This window comes from Vitis riparia, chromosome 16, assembly GCF_004353265.1.
Source record: "Vitis riparia cultivar Riparia Gloire de Montpellier isolate 1030 chromosome 16, EGFV_Vit.rip_1.0, whole genome shotgun sequence".
In the NCBI taxonomy this organism is placed as follows: Eukaryota; Viridiplantae; Streptophyta; class Magnoliopsida; order Vitales; family Vitaceae; genus Vitis; species Vitis riparia.
In genome coordinates this window covers 1,640,922-1,657,403 of record NC_048446.1, presented here as the reverse complement: position 1 = coordinate 1,657,403, position 16,482 = coordinate 1,640,922, and the positions used below count along the sequence as shown (strand labels likewise).

Genomic DNA, 16,482 nt, shown 5'->3' with positions numbered 1-16,482 from the left:
TGAGGCATTTGTGGGCCACTACTTATGTTCTGCATGTCAAAAGTAGAATATAAGCACTTTGCAAAACATTAAGATGCAAGAGAACAAATCGCTGAGGAACTTCATGCAGTGATTCAGACAAGCAGTACTTCAGGTAAAGTTTTACATCATGGATGCCATTCTTTAGATCTTCAAGTGGAGTATAAGCCCAGGCATTCTGTTCTTTGAGTCCCTGGCCAAAAAGCTATCCACCTCGATGAACGATATGTTCAGACAAACGGATAAGTATGTTACACTCGAGGATGATGTTTGAGCAGCTTCTCAGCAGGTTCTGGTCACTAACCGACCAGAAAAAATAACAAAGCTAGAAACTCAAAGCCTTCAAACAACCAGTCTAGAACAAGAGAGACTGAAGCAAGATGGACAAAAATAACAACCCCTTAGGCTCACCCCACTGACCATTTCTTACAAGCAGTTCCTTCCATTGATTCAAGAGTTGTCTAAGTTCAAATGGCCAAAACCAATTAAGACTGATTCAGCCAAGCGAGACTAGAAATGACGATGCTCTTACTATAACGGAGTAGTGCAAGAACCTACACTACCTAGTAGAAGAGCTCATTAAAGTTGAACACCTAAAGTAATATGTTCGTGCCCCTAACGGATGAGACAAAGAAAGAGTAGCCCAATAGACCCCTCCGTTTCCCACAGCACCTAGATCAGTCATCAACTATATACATGGAGAGCCTGTAGATGACAAGTACAGCTCCCGAAAACAGGGGTGAAGGCTAGTTCATACAGCCTCTATCAGAGAGAGAGTGCATACCGTTCAATGCACGTTCATGGATGACAGTGTCTGACCGATAGATGGGCCCATTACTCACCCGGTTTCTTCTTTCTTTGATACCATTACGACGTTGGCCAACCAATCTGAATAGGCAATGATTGACGTTGGCTTTATTTGGGAAGTTACCTATCCAGATTGGTTGGCCAACGTTGTGGTGGTACCAAAGAAGAAAAAAAACCTGGCGATTATTCGTGGACTATACGAACTTAAACGACACTTGCCTAAAGGATAGCTTCTCTTTGCCCCGAATCGATCAAATTGTTGATTCTACATCTAGAAACAGAATGTTCTTCTTCTTAGACGTTTTCTCCAGTTACTACCAAATCCCCATGTTTCGTCCTGATAAAGAAAAAACGACTTTTATCACACCTCATGGATTATATTGCTATAACATCTTGTTTTTTGGGCTCGAAATGTAGCTGCAACGTATTAGAGGGTGATGACAAAGATCTTCAAACCTTTGATGGGACGAACAGTGGAGGTATACATTGACGACTTAATCGTCAAAAGTAAAACTTTCACGGAACACATGCAACACTTGGAAAAAGCATTCGCCTTAATATGGAAGTATAATATGAAACTTAACCCGCTTAATGTGCGTTTAGTGTTAGTGTGGGCAAGTTTCTTGCCTTTTTGGTACTTCAATGAGGAATTGAAATAAACTCGGACCAAATGAAGGTCATGCTTGAGACACTTGTTATGTCCACTTAAAAGGAAATACAATGACTAATGGGCCATCTTGCAGCCTTAGGCCAATTTATAGCCCAGTTCACTGATAAACTCTGTTCGTTCTTCACTACTCTACGCGGAGCCCAAAAGTTTGGCTAGACAGAGGATTGCAATAGTGTCTTTGACGCTATTAAGCACTGCCTCTTAGAACCTCACATCTTAAGTTGTCTAGATGAGAGAGAAGAACTATACAAGTATCTTGTTGTCTCAAACTATTCAGTCAATGTCGCCTATTCTGACAAGCCCAAGAAAACAGGCAAAAACCCATTTACTATGTAAGGCATTGGTGGTCATTGAGACCCAATGCTCTCAAGTAGAGTAGACCGACGCTAGCATTACGTGTTGTTGCTAAAAAGCTTCGTCCATGTTTCTAAGCACATCAAGTGACAATCTGACAAATCATCCATGAAGGTTATCTTGCACAAGCTAGATCTATCTGGACGGATGATGAAGTGGGCTATTGAGTTAAGCGAGTATGACATACAATACAAGCCACGCTTGTCACTAAAGGCCAAATCCTCGCAAACTTTATAGTCGAGCTACCCAAAAAATGGGTACAGACTAACACCATCAACCATTGATGGATCTTCCATGTAAAAGAGCATCACGAGTATCAGAGGCTGGAGTAGGCTCGTACTACTCTCCTCTATGGGAAACCGCTTGATCAGTCCATCACCTCGATTTTCCTACATCTAATAAGGAGCTGAATACGAGGCAATTATAGTTGGCCTGAACTCGCCTTGGCACTTGCAGCATCGAAAGTAGAAATAGGAAGTGACTCCCAATTAGTGGTTGAGCAAATCCAGCAAGAGTATGAGGCCAGGGATGAACGAATGACTTGCCACCTCAATGGTCTGGAATCTTGTTAGCCAAGCTATCTGATGGAAAGTCAAACGTATTCCTCATGAAGAGAACAGAAAAGCAGATGCACTGGTCAGAGTTGTCGTCTCCTTGCCATCACTAAATATATCATGTGCCAGTTTATGTCTAGCCCATGCCTTCTATTGCTTTAGAACGGTCCATGATGTGGCCCATGCAGGTGAATGGTGGATGCACCCCATTGCTAATTACCTCTGCACTGATGAAGTTCAGATGACGGGAAACAAGCATATAAGCTTCGTATTCAGGTTACCCAATTTACTTGATCAATGATCAATTGTACAGACGGTCATTTGGGAGGCCTTATTTGAAATGTCTAACCAATTCAGCGGCTCGAGATGTTTTAGCTTAATTGCACGAAGGTGTATGCGGCAACCACCCAGGAGGACGAACCTTAGTGCATCAAGCCTATTCACAAGGCTATTACTAGCCTACAATGAATGGAATGCTGACCAATAACCAGTACTTGGCCATTTGCTCAATAGATGATGGATATAGTCAACCCATTACCAACCGGCGTAGCTAAAAATAAACTATTGCTCATAGCCACAAACTACTTTAGCATGGGTAGAACTGAGGCCTATGCTAGCATCAAAGACAAAGACATAACAAAGTTCGTTTGGAAAAACATTAATGCAGATTCGAAATTCCTCATGCAATCGTCACGGACAACGGGCCGCAATTCAATAACAGTATCTTCCAAAGTTTTGTTCAAATTGAAGATCAAAACATTTATTCGACACCTTGGTATCCACAAAGTAATAGGCAGGTAGAATGGCAAATAAAAAATTATTAAATTTTTGAAGAAACAATTGGAAGGGGCAAGAGGTGAATGGGTAGACAAATTGTTTGGCGTACTATGGGCTTACAGAACCACAAAATAACGGCCTACTGGGGTCACCCTGTTTGCCCTTGCATACGAAATGGAAGTCATTCACACCAAAATAAGGTTACCCACAGTCAGGACAACAATGCAAGAATCACAAGCCAATGAAAGAAATCTTGAAGTACACTTAGACTGGGTGGATGAAGAGCGAGAGGTCGCAGCTATTCGATTAGCCTCTTATCAGCAAAGAACAGTGGCTTATTACAACAAGAGAGCGCGCCCATGTTTGTTTCATCCAAGCAACATGGTCTTGAAAAGAATCTTTGAAAACACAGTCGAAATAGGAGTTGGCGGGCTCTAGCCTAGCCTTATGTTGTATACAAAATGGGATAAATAGGAGCATACCATCTATAGACACTAGACGGAATGTCACTACTTCGTCCTTGGAATGTAGCAAATTTGAAGAAATACTATCAATAAACAAGTTGTGCATAAATCATGTTTATACTTCATTTTTGTACGGCTAAACAAGCCAGATTGTAAACGGCTAATAAGTCGAATTGTAAATGGCATGGCCAATATGGTCCGAGCCATAAATCTAAAAAACATCAAGGCATAGCCTAAGTGACACTAGCCTTAAAGCTCCCACGGGAGAAAGGCTAAAAGGCCCAAGATACTTAATATCACTCAAGGCTAAAGGAATAACTTGAGCCAAGCAGTGAATATGATGGTACAAAATCAAGTACACGGGCAAATTTCACAAAACATGGAAACTCATTGAAACTATGTTCATTTGTAGCACTCAAAATGGAAATGCCAAAAGGTTGATGTCTATACTATCAAAAGGCCTAAGCGACCAAAAAAAAGGACAGTAAAAGCAATTGCATCTTAATCCTCATGGCTGATTGCTAGAGATTTGTCTCCTGTTCCTGAGCTGTCTTCTTGCCTGACACCATCACCCAGCTCAAGTTTATCCTCCTCGTCTAATGGAATGTTGGGTATATCATCAGTAATGCCATGTTTCTTCATACAACATTAGTATTTGAAAAGAACATATCATCCACTTGTTGTTGATATGTCGCTTCCAACTCCTTATTCTCCTTCGAAAAGCCAAACATGGTCCACTTGAGCTCCCGCTTTAGCCCAGCACCTTCTTCCTTAACTTTGGCCTTAGACGATTCAGTGATGGCCATATCCAATTTCAACTGGCGGATCTCGTCCTGGAGCATATCATTCTTCATCTCTACCTTCCTTAACAGATTCACGCTCTCAACTATCGTCTTCCGTGTGGTGGCTTCAATTGCTTTGGTCGTCTCTAGCTTGGTCAACAACTTCCTCTGGTAGTTGATTACTACTTAAAAAGTGCTATTTTATAGCTTGTAATTAACTCTTTTAAACACTTTTGAGTAGTAGTTATTACCTTTTAACTCAATTGGCATGTTAAGGACCCTTGCAATCGTTTCTAATCAAATTGTGTTAAGTTTTGACGTTTTTGATAGCTTTTTTTATCACCAAAGCAATCTAAGATGAGGAAAAGCTTGATATAATCCATGGCAAAGCAAATGGAAACTCATTTACATGAAGAATTCAAGCTTTAGAGCTTCGTAGTTCTTTGCCAAAACCAATCAAGAATGCAAGGAGGGAAAGCAAAGAGAGAAATCTAACATGAAGAATTCAAGAGGACAGAAATTGTTGGACACATTTTGAGTACTTCATGGAGTCCATTTCATGCATATTATATTTCCTTTCGAAGCTTGGGAAGTCAGGAGTCCAACGCTTCAAACGGTGTGCGAATTGGAGTTGAAACGAAGGAGTTATGGCCGCTTGAAGACAATCGCACAAAGCTAAGCGGAAATTTCGCAGCCGAGCCCCCATTTCGCAGGTGGTTTCGCAGCTGCGAAACCACCCCTTGGCACACGAGTGCCATTTCGCAGCCCTCCACCCTCATTTCGAAGCTGCGAAATGGGCTGTGAAAATGCCTCTCCTCTGCGAAATCGACCCGCCTCTGCAAACCATGTTGCAAAATCACCTCCAAGCTACGAATCAAGTTGCAAATCATCTTCAAGTTGCGTAATCACCTCCAAGTTGTGAAATCAAAGTTCAAACTTGCAAAATGGATAATTCAACGTGTGAATCACCTTGCGGAATCCACCTGTACAATCTCAGATAGTTGCAACCGACTTAGTTAGATTTTTTCTCAAGATATTTTGTGTAAATTTCTATTTTCTCCTTGTAATCAGTCAAAGATATTATTGGGATATTTCTTAGAAAATATCTTCTCTATATATATCTTTGAACCAATGTAAATGAATCCATCAAAAATCTTGTAATATATGTAATCTGATGAGAGGAGGATCATAGGAAGAATATATTTTACAAAGCACTTGCTCTGTTTTTCCTTCATATTTTTGTTTTCTCGTTATTTTTATTTCCAACCAAACAAACTCTGAGGATGTTTCCTCAGAGGATGAGTGGCTAGGCTCTTTGTCTCTTGGAGTGAAGAAAGTCGGGTAAGTTTCCAAATGCATAAATTGAAAGTTTTGTTGTTTCAATTTTTAATGAAGAGAAAGTGTGACCCGTTAATGGTTTCTATGTTTTTAGTTAACTTAAAACGCCTTTAAATCACCTGGGCCAACACTTGGTAAGGCAAGTGATCTCTATCCATTGAGATGCACTAGTTTACCTCTTGCGAGCCTTTGAGAGGTGATTTAAAGGTAGGATTTTCTAGAATAGCCAATACTTGGTAAGCTTTTGGACTCTAAGGAGACATCCATTAGTTATCTCTTGCGAGCTTTTGACGGCTAATCCAAGGTTAAGGATCACCTTGAATGGAAAATGCTAGGTGAAAGGCATGAGTCATTGCAAGATGCATCAATGAGAGGGATTTAGTGTTTGAACCCATTAAGGGAAAGCATCTGTACCACACCGGTTCGGGAAATAACTACATGTTAAATCCCCAATGTGAGGAAAAGAAACAAGTGACTGAAACTCTCTTTTTGTATAAGGAACTTGAGCCTAGTGATCTAAAACTCCAAGAAACACTTTTCTTTGTAATTAAAATCAGTTATTATTTTTGGTTAGCTTAAAACCAAGCCTTTTTCAACCAAAGTTTATGTTTTCTTTTAAAGCTAACCTTGAAATGAAAAAACACCAATTCATCTTTGAATTGATATCAATTGTGAAGTGAAAACCTATCCCAGTGAACGACCCTAGAGCCACTATGCTATGCTAGTTGAGGCTATCCTAGTACATGGTGTAATAGGTTATAAATTTTGTTGACTACTCCCATTTGAGGACCGCAATCAAGGAACACCAGCTGGACACGAATCAAATGGCACCGTTGTTGGGGACCATTGAGAGGACATGAATCAGTTGATATACCAATTGGGAACAAATCAGCAGTCCATGCCATGAGCCGTGTATGCTCCGATTTTTTCAGTTGCCTTCAACTGTTTAAAAAGATGAGAGAATTGTCTTATCAAGTTTTAGACCTCGGCTACAATCTTTCATTAAGAACCATGGAGAAAAAGTAAGAAAAAATGATATGGAGATCACATGCATTATGTGTAAAAAGGATCATACCACTTCCGTTGTCTACATGGCTGAATAATCCTTTAAGCGTATGATTACTTCAATGGTCTCACTTCAGGTCCCATGTAGAACATGAGCCATAAAGTTTTGCTGAGGATCTGTAGTCACGTCCACTGGAACCTGCTCCATTATAGGGAACAATTTGTTCATATGGGAAGCTAGAGGCTCCATGTTGGTAAATGTGGGGAAGCGCTCTAAAAGAACGTCCAACACTTCCCAATTGGGCTCATCAACGGGAGTCACCAGTAGAATATGTGCACTAAGCGTAGAGTCATCACCAAATATGGTGACTGTCTCTCTTAGCCCATGGAAAGGAATGTTTTCCGCGTCCTGTGCCTTAGAAGCAGGTAGAGAATGAGGAGTTGGTATCGGTGAAGCATTAGCAACAAGCCTGAAAGACAAGCCCTTTTCGCCCGTCTTTTGTTTCTTTGACGAAGACCCAACTTCAATGGCCTTGTTTAGCCATTCTTTAATGCAAATTAGCAGCCATTTCTTCTTCTTCAACTTCTACGATTATAGGTGGCACAACTAGCTTAATAGTCTCACACCACTCAGTCTGCTCTGTTTCTAACAATTCGTCCGACTCAGTCACAATCTCCTGAACCTGAGGCCAGATGACAGTCTTCTTCTTTGCTAGTTAGGGGGCAGGATTTGAAGCCACCTAGGAAGTGGAGTCAAGGGCTTGGTGTAAAGTCCCATCTTGGTGCTTTTTCTCATGAGCATCTAGATAGGCTTGTCTCGCCTTGACATCAACAAGACAGGAAACCTCGTAAAAAGGCAAGTCTTTCAACACGAAGTGCTCACCCAACACAAGGGTTAGTGGTGCTAACCACAAAAAAAAAAAAAAAGATTACAGATGGCTTCGCTTGAGCAAGTACAATCTTCAGGTTCTTCTTGGTGAGCAACACATTATGACTTCGTTCAGACTGGTCAATCTCAAACAACTTGTTGAGGCAAGTAAATGATGACTTCTCTACCCACTCAACCAAGTGGCCCCATCTATTTTTGCCTACGCAAACAGAACACATATTAATGGAAGTCATAAGTGAAAGTAAGCAATAAATAAGTCCTATATCAGTTGTGAAAACGTTCATTACTTGGTATTTTTAAAGAACGTGTGGGCTTAAATAGTCTATATGGACCCTTAGTTGATCCACTCCATGGATCGGACACCAATACATGTCCTTTGGCATAACCTTTACTATAGTCCAGCAATCCAGTTACAAACTACAAAGAGAGGATGTGAGTCAACAGACTAAAGCATTCATTAAGGCTCATTTTTATTATGTACACGAACATCACCTCCAACAAGGACAAGTCCAACTAGTATAGGGTGTCTAACATACTTCATCCCATCAAAATCCAGATGACGTTGGGATGAATGAAGATAGGAAGGATTTGAGAGAAATGCAAGAATTGCTTCACCAATGAGGGAATGAGCAAGCGGAGTCCCGCTACAAACTTCTTTGGTGAAGTAGATCATGTTGTTATGAAGCTCGTCTGTAGATAATTTATTCCCATCTGATAGTCGGATAAAGATAGACTCCAGGATATAGTAGCGAGCACGGAACTGCTGCTCAGACAACTCGCCAATCAATCATCCCATTAGGAAACGACCAGACCAGGATGACTTAGCCCCGTTGTGCTGAGTTTTATTGCTTATAGATGCGACCCCACTTATGTCCATATTTGCAAACGGAAAAAATACTGAATGAACACCTGCACGATAGAGAACGCTAACTGGTCAGAATGGGGACGCCCTACAAAGACACTTTACCGAAAACTACGTTCATCACATGGATCCTACCCTAAACGGCTTGACACAAAACTTATTGGCCTCAAACAGTGTCAATGGTCTCAGACCATGACCTCGCCTGAGCCTAGAAACGTTGCATAACTCTCAGAATGCTAGTAAAAGGCAAACACAGACTCCAAATCCACAACCAGATTGATACAAAAACATATTTCGACAAAACATATGGAACGCACAAGCAAAAACCATGGAGAAAGTGCATTCATCAATAAAGAAAAAGCCATAAAAATAAAGATTGAAAAGAAACTCTATACCTGGTTAACTGCTTTATGGTGGAACCAGAATTGCCTTATCGAAAACAAACCGTCAACGGTGGAGATTTTGAAGGCCTAAAGCATCCTTGATGGAGAGAAAAAAAATTACCAAAAAGTAATAGCAAAGGGGAAATGAACCATCTGCCTAAAAGCAACCAACCTATATAGGGCATGGTTGTAAAAAATCACTACATCCTACGGGGTGCATCGCCTAACACTACGCCTCGATTAATAAGACTCCTCGACCAATGAGCATGTGACACATGGATTTTGGACGCCATGATTTCAAAATCTCCAAAAGTCACAACTCTTGCATTTAGTCGTCTAACATCTACCTGAGCCCAATTGCAAGACTTGGGGGGCATTGACGTCTTACGACTGTTTGGCTTGAGGTGTCGTCTGGGAAATTGCTCTCAACCAGATGGCCCTACGTCCCTTAGGTTGGGTGACCAATCCGTCTCAAAGTAGTTCAGACAGATAAATCCTGCACTGATACAACATGGCTAAGACATGACCGTTTATCATGCATTTACACACTCATTAATGTACAAATTATGTGTCTGGCACACTCCATATTAACTACGACCATTATAGGAAACATTTCATTCTTAGTGGCTTATCATGGCGTGGCAACTATTATGCATTGATAATCAATGTCATCAAATCGCACAATCAAACGCAATTAAGGTGCTATTAAGACACTTGGTAAGACGTTACATTGCAAAATGTATAAATAACCATGTGGATTCTACAAAGGAATGAAGCAGCTTTCTTTCTGAAAAAGAATTTGACTTGTTTAAGCCACTTACTGACTTGAGCATCAAAGGAGCATGCCCAAACAAACCATCCAGATAGCCTTTGTGCAAGGATTATAGCCATCTGCCTCTTGAGGAACTTAGACCGAATTGTTGGCCACCTCCTTCATCCAACTTGTGGCAAATAGATGAGACTACTTGCTCGGATTGTGTAACAACAATAATGAAAGATATTTTTATGAATATGAGTCACAATTTATAAAAAATAAAAAATAAAAAAATTGTTAGTTCATCATTCATTTTTTTAATGGATATAGATATGTGAAGGACTTTATTTCAAATTTAACTTCTATTTGGCTAATACTTTTATTTCAAATTGGGGAAAATATTTAATAAAAAAGCTTGAGATTATTATTTAAAAAATATCAAGAGATCAAAAACTTTTAAAAAAAATGAGAAAAATTAGATGTTTGCTCACTTGAGTATTTTAATCTTTTTTTTTTAGCAAAAAAAAGAAAAACCTTAGCATTTAAAAACAATTATGATTGCCAGTATTTGTTATTCTTTTTATAATTTGAAAAAAAAAAATTAAAAGATAAAGGTATGGAAATTTATTTGATTTTGAATTTTTTAAAGAACAATTTTTAATGAGAAATCAACACTTATAACTTATCTCCATCTTATTCTTCCTGTCCAAATCATTCCAAATCACACCAACAAAGATCAGTAAAAGATTTTTGAAAAATCATTGAATTTTTCTTTTATTTTTGTTTTTAAAAATAAAAAAAAAACAATTAGAAGTGTCAGGAATATTTATAAAAACTAAAAACATAATTTGAAAACATTTGTTCCTTATGTGCATGCGGTTCCACCATCAAATTGGAAAATTGAGAAAGAGAGATTTCGTGAAAGATGTGCCCTTCAAAGTGGGAGAGAGATAGAGAGAGCAAAGTGGTAGACAGAGAGAGAATCTTTGTTGAAAGAAAAAGAGAGAGATAGACCTTTGAGTTTGAGAGAAAGAAAGAGAGACAGGGAAAGATCTTTGGTGAAAAATGGACTTGGACTTTGAGAGAGAGAGATTTGGTGAAGGATTGACCTTTCAAGCTTCTAAGGGGGTTATTTGATAGCTTCCGTTTATCTCCTCAAACGGATCATCTACTGAAGGCAACTCTCTTGTATAAATTTCCCTCCCAAAATTAACCACTATGAAGCAAGCTCAGCCAAGCGTTGGATCTCAATCACATTATTTCTTCAAGGTCTCAATCTTCTCTTCACAGCTTTCTATGCAATGGGGAGAGCTTCCCTGGTTTTTTTCGCAGTCATTGTATTTATTTATTTGTTTTCATGTAGTATATTTCATGGAAGCAGCTTTATTGGGTTAATTTCTTCCATCTCTGCAGGGAAATCCGTAATGGAAACACCACAGCAGACGAGTGGGTTGGAGACACGGCCATGGACCAAAGAAGAAGACCAGAAGCTCTTTGAATGTAAAAGCAAAATCGCCATCTATCTTGGCCAGAAATCGCAATGCTGACAGAGCTAGAGAGGAGTCGTAAGAGATGTAGGGAAAGGTGGGAAAAGCATTTGAAGAATTAGAATTGAGTTTGCTGCATGGTCATGAATCCATCTTATAGTAAACCTGGGCTTCGTATTATGTTGAAGGGTTAGACCCATTAATTTCTGCATAATATAATGGTTGGCTTATTGTACTCACCGATGAAATTATTCATCTTATAATGGTTAGACCCATGACTTGTGACCATCCATTTGAAGGAATTGAAAATAACAAATAAATCCACCATTCTTACATTATTAGTTTTTTTAATTTATTTATAGTTTTAATTATATTATGAGGAGTTTATAACTCAATAATAATAATAATAATAATAATAATAATAATATGGAAGCCAAGAAAATATTGATTCTTATAAAAACAAATTATATTACGCAACTTATATATAATTATTACAAGGATATATATTGCTTCGGGTTATGCTTGAATTGTTCAAATCTTGACTTGTGTCTAATCCAAAGTTAATTCAGATTGAAAATTCTTAGCTCAAGTCCAACCCGAAAATAATTGCCTAAACATGCCTTAATGTTAGATTGGGTTTAAGTTGGATTGGGCCAACCCACATAAATCACACCCTAGTGCAGAGGTGTGGAGAAACAATTTTAAATGATTCAACTATCCTTTTTATTATTATGAAAAAGCAAGAATCTAAATGGCTGAAAAGTACTACTTTTCTAAAAATTGAAAATTAAGTTTTAAAAATTTTTAATAAATCAAATTCAAATAAACTAATGAAACTTCATCCATCATTGGTTAGTTTTTATCTTTTTAATGGAAAATAGAAATGTGCGAGACATTACTTCACTATACTGATTCAAAATGCAAATGAAAAACATTTTTAATTATTCATAAATTCCAAAGACTCGTATAACCAAAATTGTTAAAGTAGTATTTACCACATTTCAAAATATTTTATATTTTTGAGTGATCACATAATTAAGCCTTGGAGTTAGATTTACTATAAGATCACCCTCACCAAGATTTTTCTCATTAATAGATTTTATTCTAATTTTGGTTAATTTTATTTTTTATTTAAAATCAATGCTTTTCAATTGTTATCTATGACTTTTTACTGCCTCATCATTTGACCATCATCACCTTAATCCACACCATTTTTTCCTCCTAATTACCAAACACATTTACTATCCAGTGTGGACCATACTTAGAGACATTATATGTTGTTTTTTTTTATATATAATTCTTTTAATTTAGTAAAAACCTTTATTCTATTAGAGCTTCTCTGGTGGTTGTGTGATTAAAAAACAATTTTTTTTTATTTTTAAAAATAGAAAATCATTTTTAAAAATTCATAATACTATTTGATCATTATTCTCTATTTTCAATTTCCGAAAAAAAAGTAAATAGAGAATGATCTTTAAAGAAGAATTAGAAATTATTTTCATCGGTTTTTAAATGCAAAAGAAAAACATATAAAAAATTAAAATATGATAAAAACCAAATAAAATTGAATATAATATTATTTTTCTTCTCTTTTCATGATCTAATACCGATTATGAAAATCTTCAAATATGATTTCCTTTAATTTACACGTGCTTTTGTGAATTTCTTTTAACTTGTCTAAAATTTTCATGAAGTAAATAAATTCCAAATCAAACTAAATACATATAATTTATTAATTTTAAAAAATAATTGGAATCTCATAAATTAATGTAATTAGTATTAAAAAGTCATGAAATTCAATAACATTAAAAAGTTATAAACCAAAATTTATTTTAAATTAATGACTTGGTTAGTTTCTTCTTTACATATATCATATTTTTATAAAATTTTTTGTTAGGCAAATAAACTTCAAATGAAACAAAGTTTAATATGTTGAATTCATTAACAAGTCTAGTAATTTTAAAAATAACATAAAACTCAAATAGTGATCCAATTAACAAAAAAAAAAAAAAATATGGACAAAAATTAGTCTATAATGGCTCTATGGTTTCTCTTCTACATGAAATCATATTTTTCTCATTTTTTTCCCGTTAGGAAAATAAACTCTAAAGTAAACAACATTTAATGTGTTGAATTTATTAATGAGGTTAGTAAACCCATTGAATAGAAACTCAAATAGTAAACCCATTAATACCATAATTTATGGTTAAGATGTGTGCATCATGGAGAGTGATACAAAAAGAGTGTATAGATGAAATATTAACTTAATGGAATTTGATCTAAAATGGAAGTTATTATTGAAAAGTATCTCAAATTCTTAATTAATGTAAATTCCTTTTGTAAAGAGTAGTATATAGAATATTTTCTAAGATATATTATTTTAATATTAGTTTTTCCTTATTGAATAAGGTAAGTTACTATGATTATGTTTATAAATATTTTAGGTCATGAGGGAAACAAATTATAAGATGGAGATGGACTTGTGAGGAAGAATGAGAGAACTTGATGGAGCAAGGGCACTCATAGTTGAGGTGTAGATATAAGGAGTGAGGAAATATGAGATTTTTTTAGAATTCAATAGTTATATATGATTTTTGTCCTCTATAATATTCTCTATGATATAGAATAATTCTCTCTCATCTATGGATATAAACATGGTTGACCAAACCATGTTAAAACCCCATATACCTTTGTATGGATTGTTTTATTTTCATGTTCTTAAATTAACATTGTTTGCATTAAAATTTCCATTGACACAACATCTAAAACTTTTATTAAGAAAATAAATTCTAAATTAGATTAGATATATATAATTTATTAATTTTAAAAAATAATTTGAATATATAAAACCAATTTAATTGGTACTATTAGAAAGTCATAGAACTCAATAAAATTAGAAAATCATAGGGGGAAATTTATTTTAAATGACTTTGTTGGCTTCTTTTTTACATATATCACATTTTTACAGATTTTTTTCATTAGGAAAATAAATTTCAAATCAAGTAAGGCTTAATGTGTTGGATTTATTAGTAATTTAGTAAATTTTTAAAAATAAGTTAAAAGTTCAAATGGTGATCCAATCAATACCAAAAATTTATGGACAAAAATTGATTCATAACGACTATATTGTTTTTCTTCTACATAGAATCATATTTTCTGATATTTTTTTTTCATTAGGAAAACAAACTTCAAATTAAACAAGACTTAAACTATTTGATTCATTAATGGGGTTAGGAATTTTATTATGATATTACTTTTCATGTTTTAGTTTTATTTTTAAATTTATTTACAATTACGAAATTATTTTTATTTTTAGTAAGACTTGAATTTACAAAATCAAAATATAAAAATTATTTTTAAAATAACTTATCCAAAACTTGTTCTTTTGTGTTTTGTTTTTTTTTTTTTTTTTAACTTAAAAACAGTTTTTAAAATCAAGCAAAAAAAACAATACAAATCGGGTCTTAGATTAGATTCCACAAATTTTGGATCAAATTAATCCCAAGCGGTTGATAGGTTATCTCCTAATAGAACCAAACTTTTTGTAGTGCAAAATATTATGTGAAATGACGAGACACTAAACCATGTCCGTTTGGTTTCAAACAAAACTGGAGAAAAAGAAGGGTGGGTTGGTCTCAAATCAGATATGATGAAAGTGAAAAAGATGAGAGATTTCTAAACTCAACATTGACTTAAACGCACGCATGTCTCCTTCGATGGGGTTTGTCATATCCTCCATTCGCAAGAGCTTCGAAAAGTGCCACATGTGAACTTATCTCCTTGTGAAAGGAAAGTTGTAAATCAGTTTGGAGATAGGAAATTAACCATTTTTTTTGCTTGCTAGCTTTTCTAGAAGCGACAAAAGGAGTTTGCTTGAAGTTTGAAATTTTCCTCTCTTATCGGTTCCATACCACCTATTATAATTTATTTGGGCGTTAAGATTTTCTTCTAACAGGGCTGGTTGAATGAGAAAGATGGTAGACTGGAAATTCAACTCTAGTATGCAACTTATAATAAGTGATATTTTATGGAAATCTAGTATGAGAAATAATTCTAAGTGATGCCCAAATCTAGTATGCTACTTATAATAACTAATCAGTAAGAGAAAAATCCTAAGAACAAATCTGATTGATTAAACTATGTCCGTTGGCGCAAGTTTTGTCTCTTTAATCTAACCCCAGAACAAATCTTCTATTAAAATTCCCTCTTGTTGTCCACCAAAGATTTTATTTGAAATGTTTGTGGCTGCATGTTCAAAACCATGTAGAGTTGGCGTCAGTTTTATCTCCTCAAATCTGACCCAAATCCATGCTCGTAGCGGATCCCATCGTCTTGGCGGATCCCATCGTTCTCCAATGAGAAATTTTCAACTCGAAACTGTGCTAAAGACATCTCTCCTCGATGAGATGGCTTCGGTTTATCTCCTCAAACTGATCACATGAAAGCAACTCTCTTCTATCTATAAAATTCCCTGCGCACATGACCACTATGAAGCAAACTCAGCCAAGCATTGGATACCAATCACATTGTTTATTCAAGGTCTCAATCTCCTCTTGACAGCTTGCTTTTCAACGGCGCTTCCCTGGTTTTTAAGCAGACATTGTATTTATTTTTATTGTAGTGTATTTCATGAAAAAATTATTGGGTTAATTTCTTCCATCTTTGCAGGGAAATCCATGATGGCAAGACCAGAGGAGCAGAGACCGCGATGGACCGAAGAAGAAGACCGGATGCTCTTTGAATGTAAAGGCAGAAATTCGGATCTACCTTGGCCAGCTATCGCAAAGCTGGCAGGGCTGAGCAGGAGTGGAAAGAGTTGTAGGGAGAGGTGGAAAAACCACCTGGATCCTAAGGTCAAGAGAGGGAACTTCTCCCAAGAGGAAGACGAAACCATCATCCGCCTCCATTCAAGTCATGAGAATAGGTAATTAATGAGAATGATCCATTATGACATGATATGATATGACAATGTGGTCAGTTTGAGTTTGAGCTAGGATTTGGTTCATGTGTTGTGTTGCAGCTGGGCATTTATAGCAACTCATCTTCCAGGGCGAACCGATAATGCTGTCAAGAACGCTGGAACAACCATTTGAAGAATAAGCTAATTGGGAGAAGTACTGATCATCAGAATATTCCTGACCCACAAAGTAGCACTGGGGATCAGCTACATGCCACACAACTCTTTCATCTCAACCACAATATTAATCCACACGCAAGCTCAAGCTCCATTCCTTCACCGGTCTCAGCCTCACAAGAAATCGTCAACCCTTGGTCCACTTCTGAATTAGCCTACCCAGAATTTCCAGGGGATATCTTCAGAGTGATGATGAGACTATCC

The 16,482-nt window shown here is 36.4% G+C and overlaps 1 protein-coding gene across 1 annotated transcript; it reads left to right on the top strand.

The window, feature by feature from the left end:
• Positions 1–11,081: 11,081 nt before the first annotated feature.
• On the top strand, positions 11,082–16,237 carry LOC117933905 (transcription factor MYB3-like). Its single transcript, XM_034855482.1, has 3 exons — positions 11,082–11,157; positions 15,813–16,068; positions 16,165–16,237. The coding sequence occupies exons 1-3, from the start codon at positions 11,082–11,084 to the stop codon at positions 16,235–16,237; spliced, it is 405 nt and encodes a 134-aa protein (XP_034711373.1).
• The last annotated feature ends 245 nt before the right edge of the window (positions 16,238–16,482 follow it).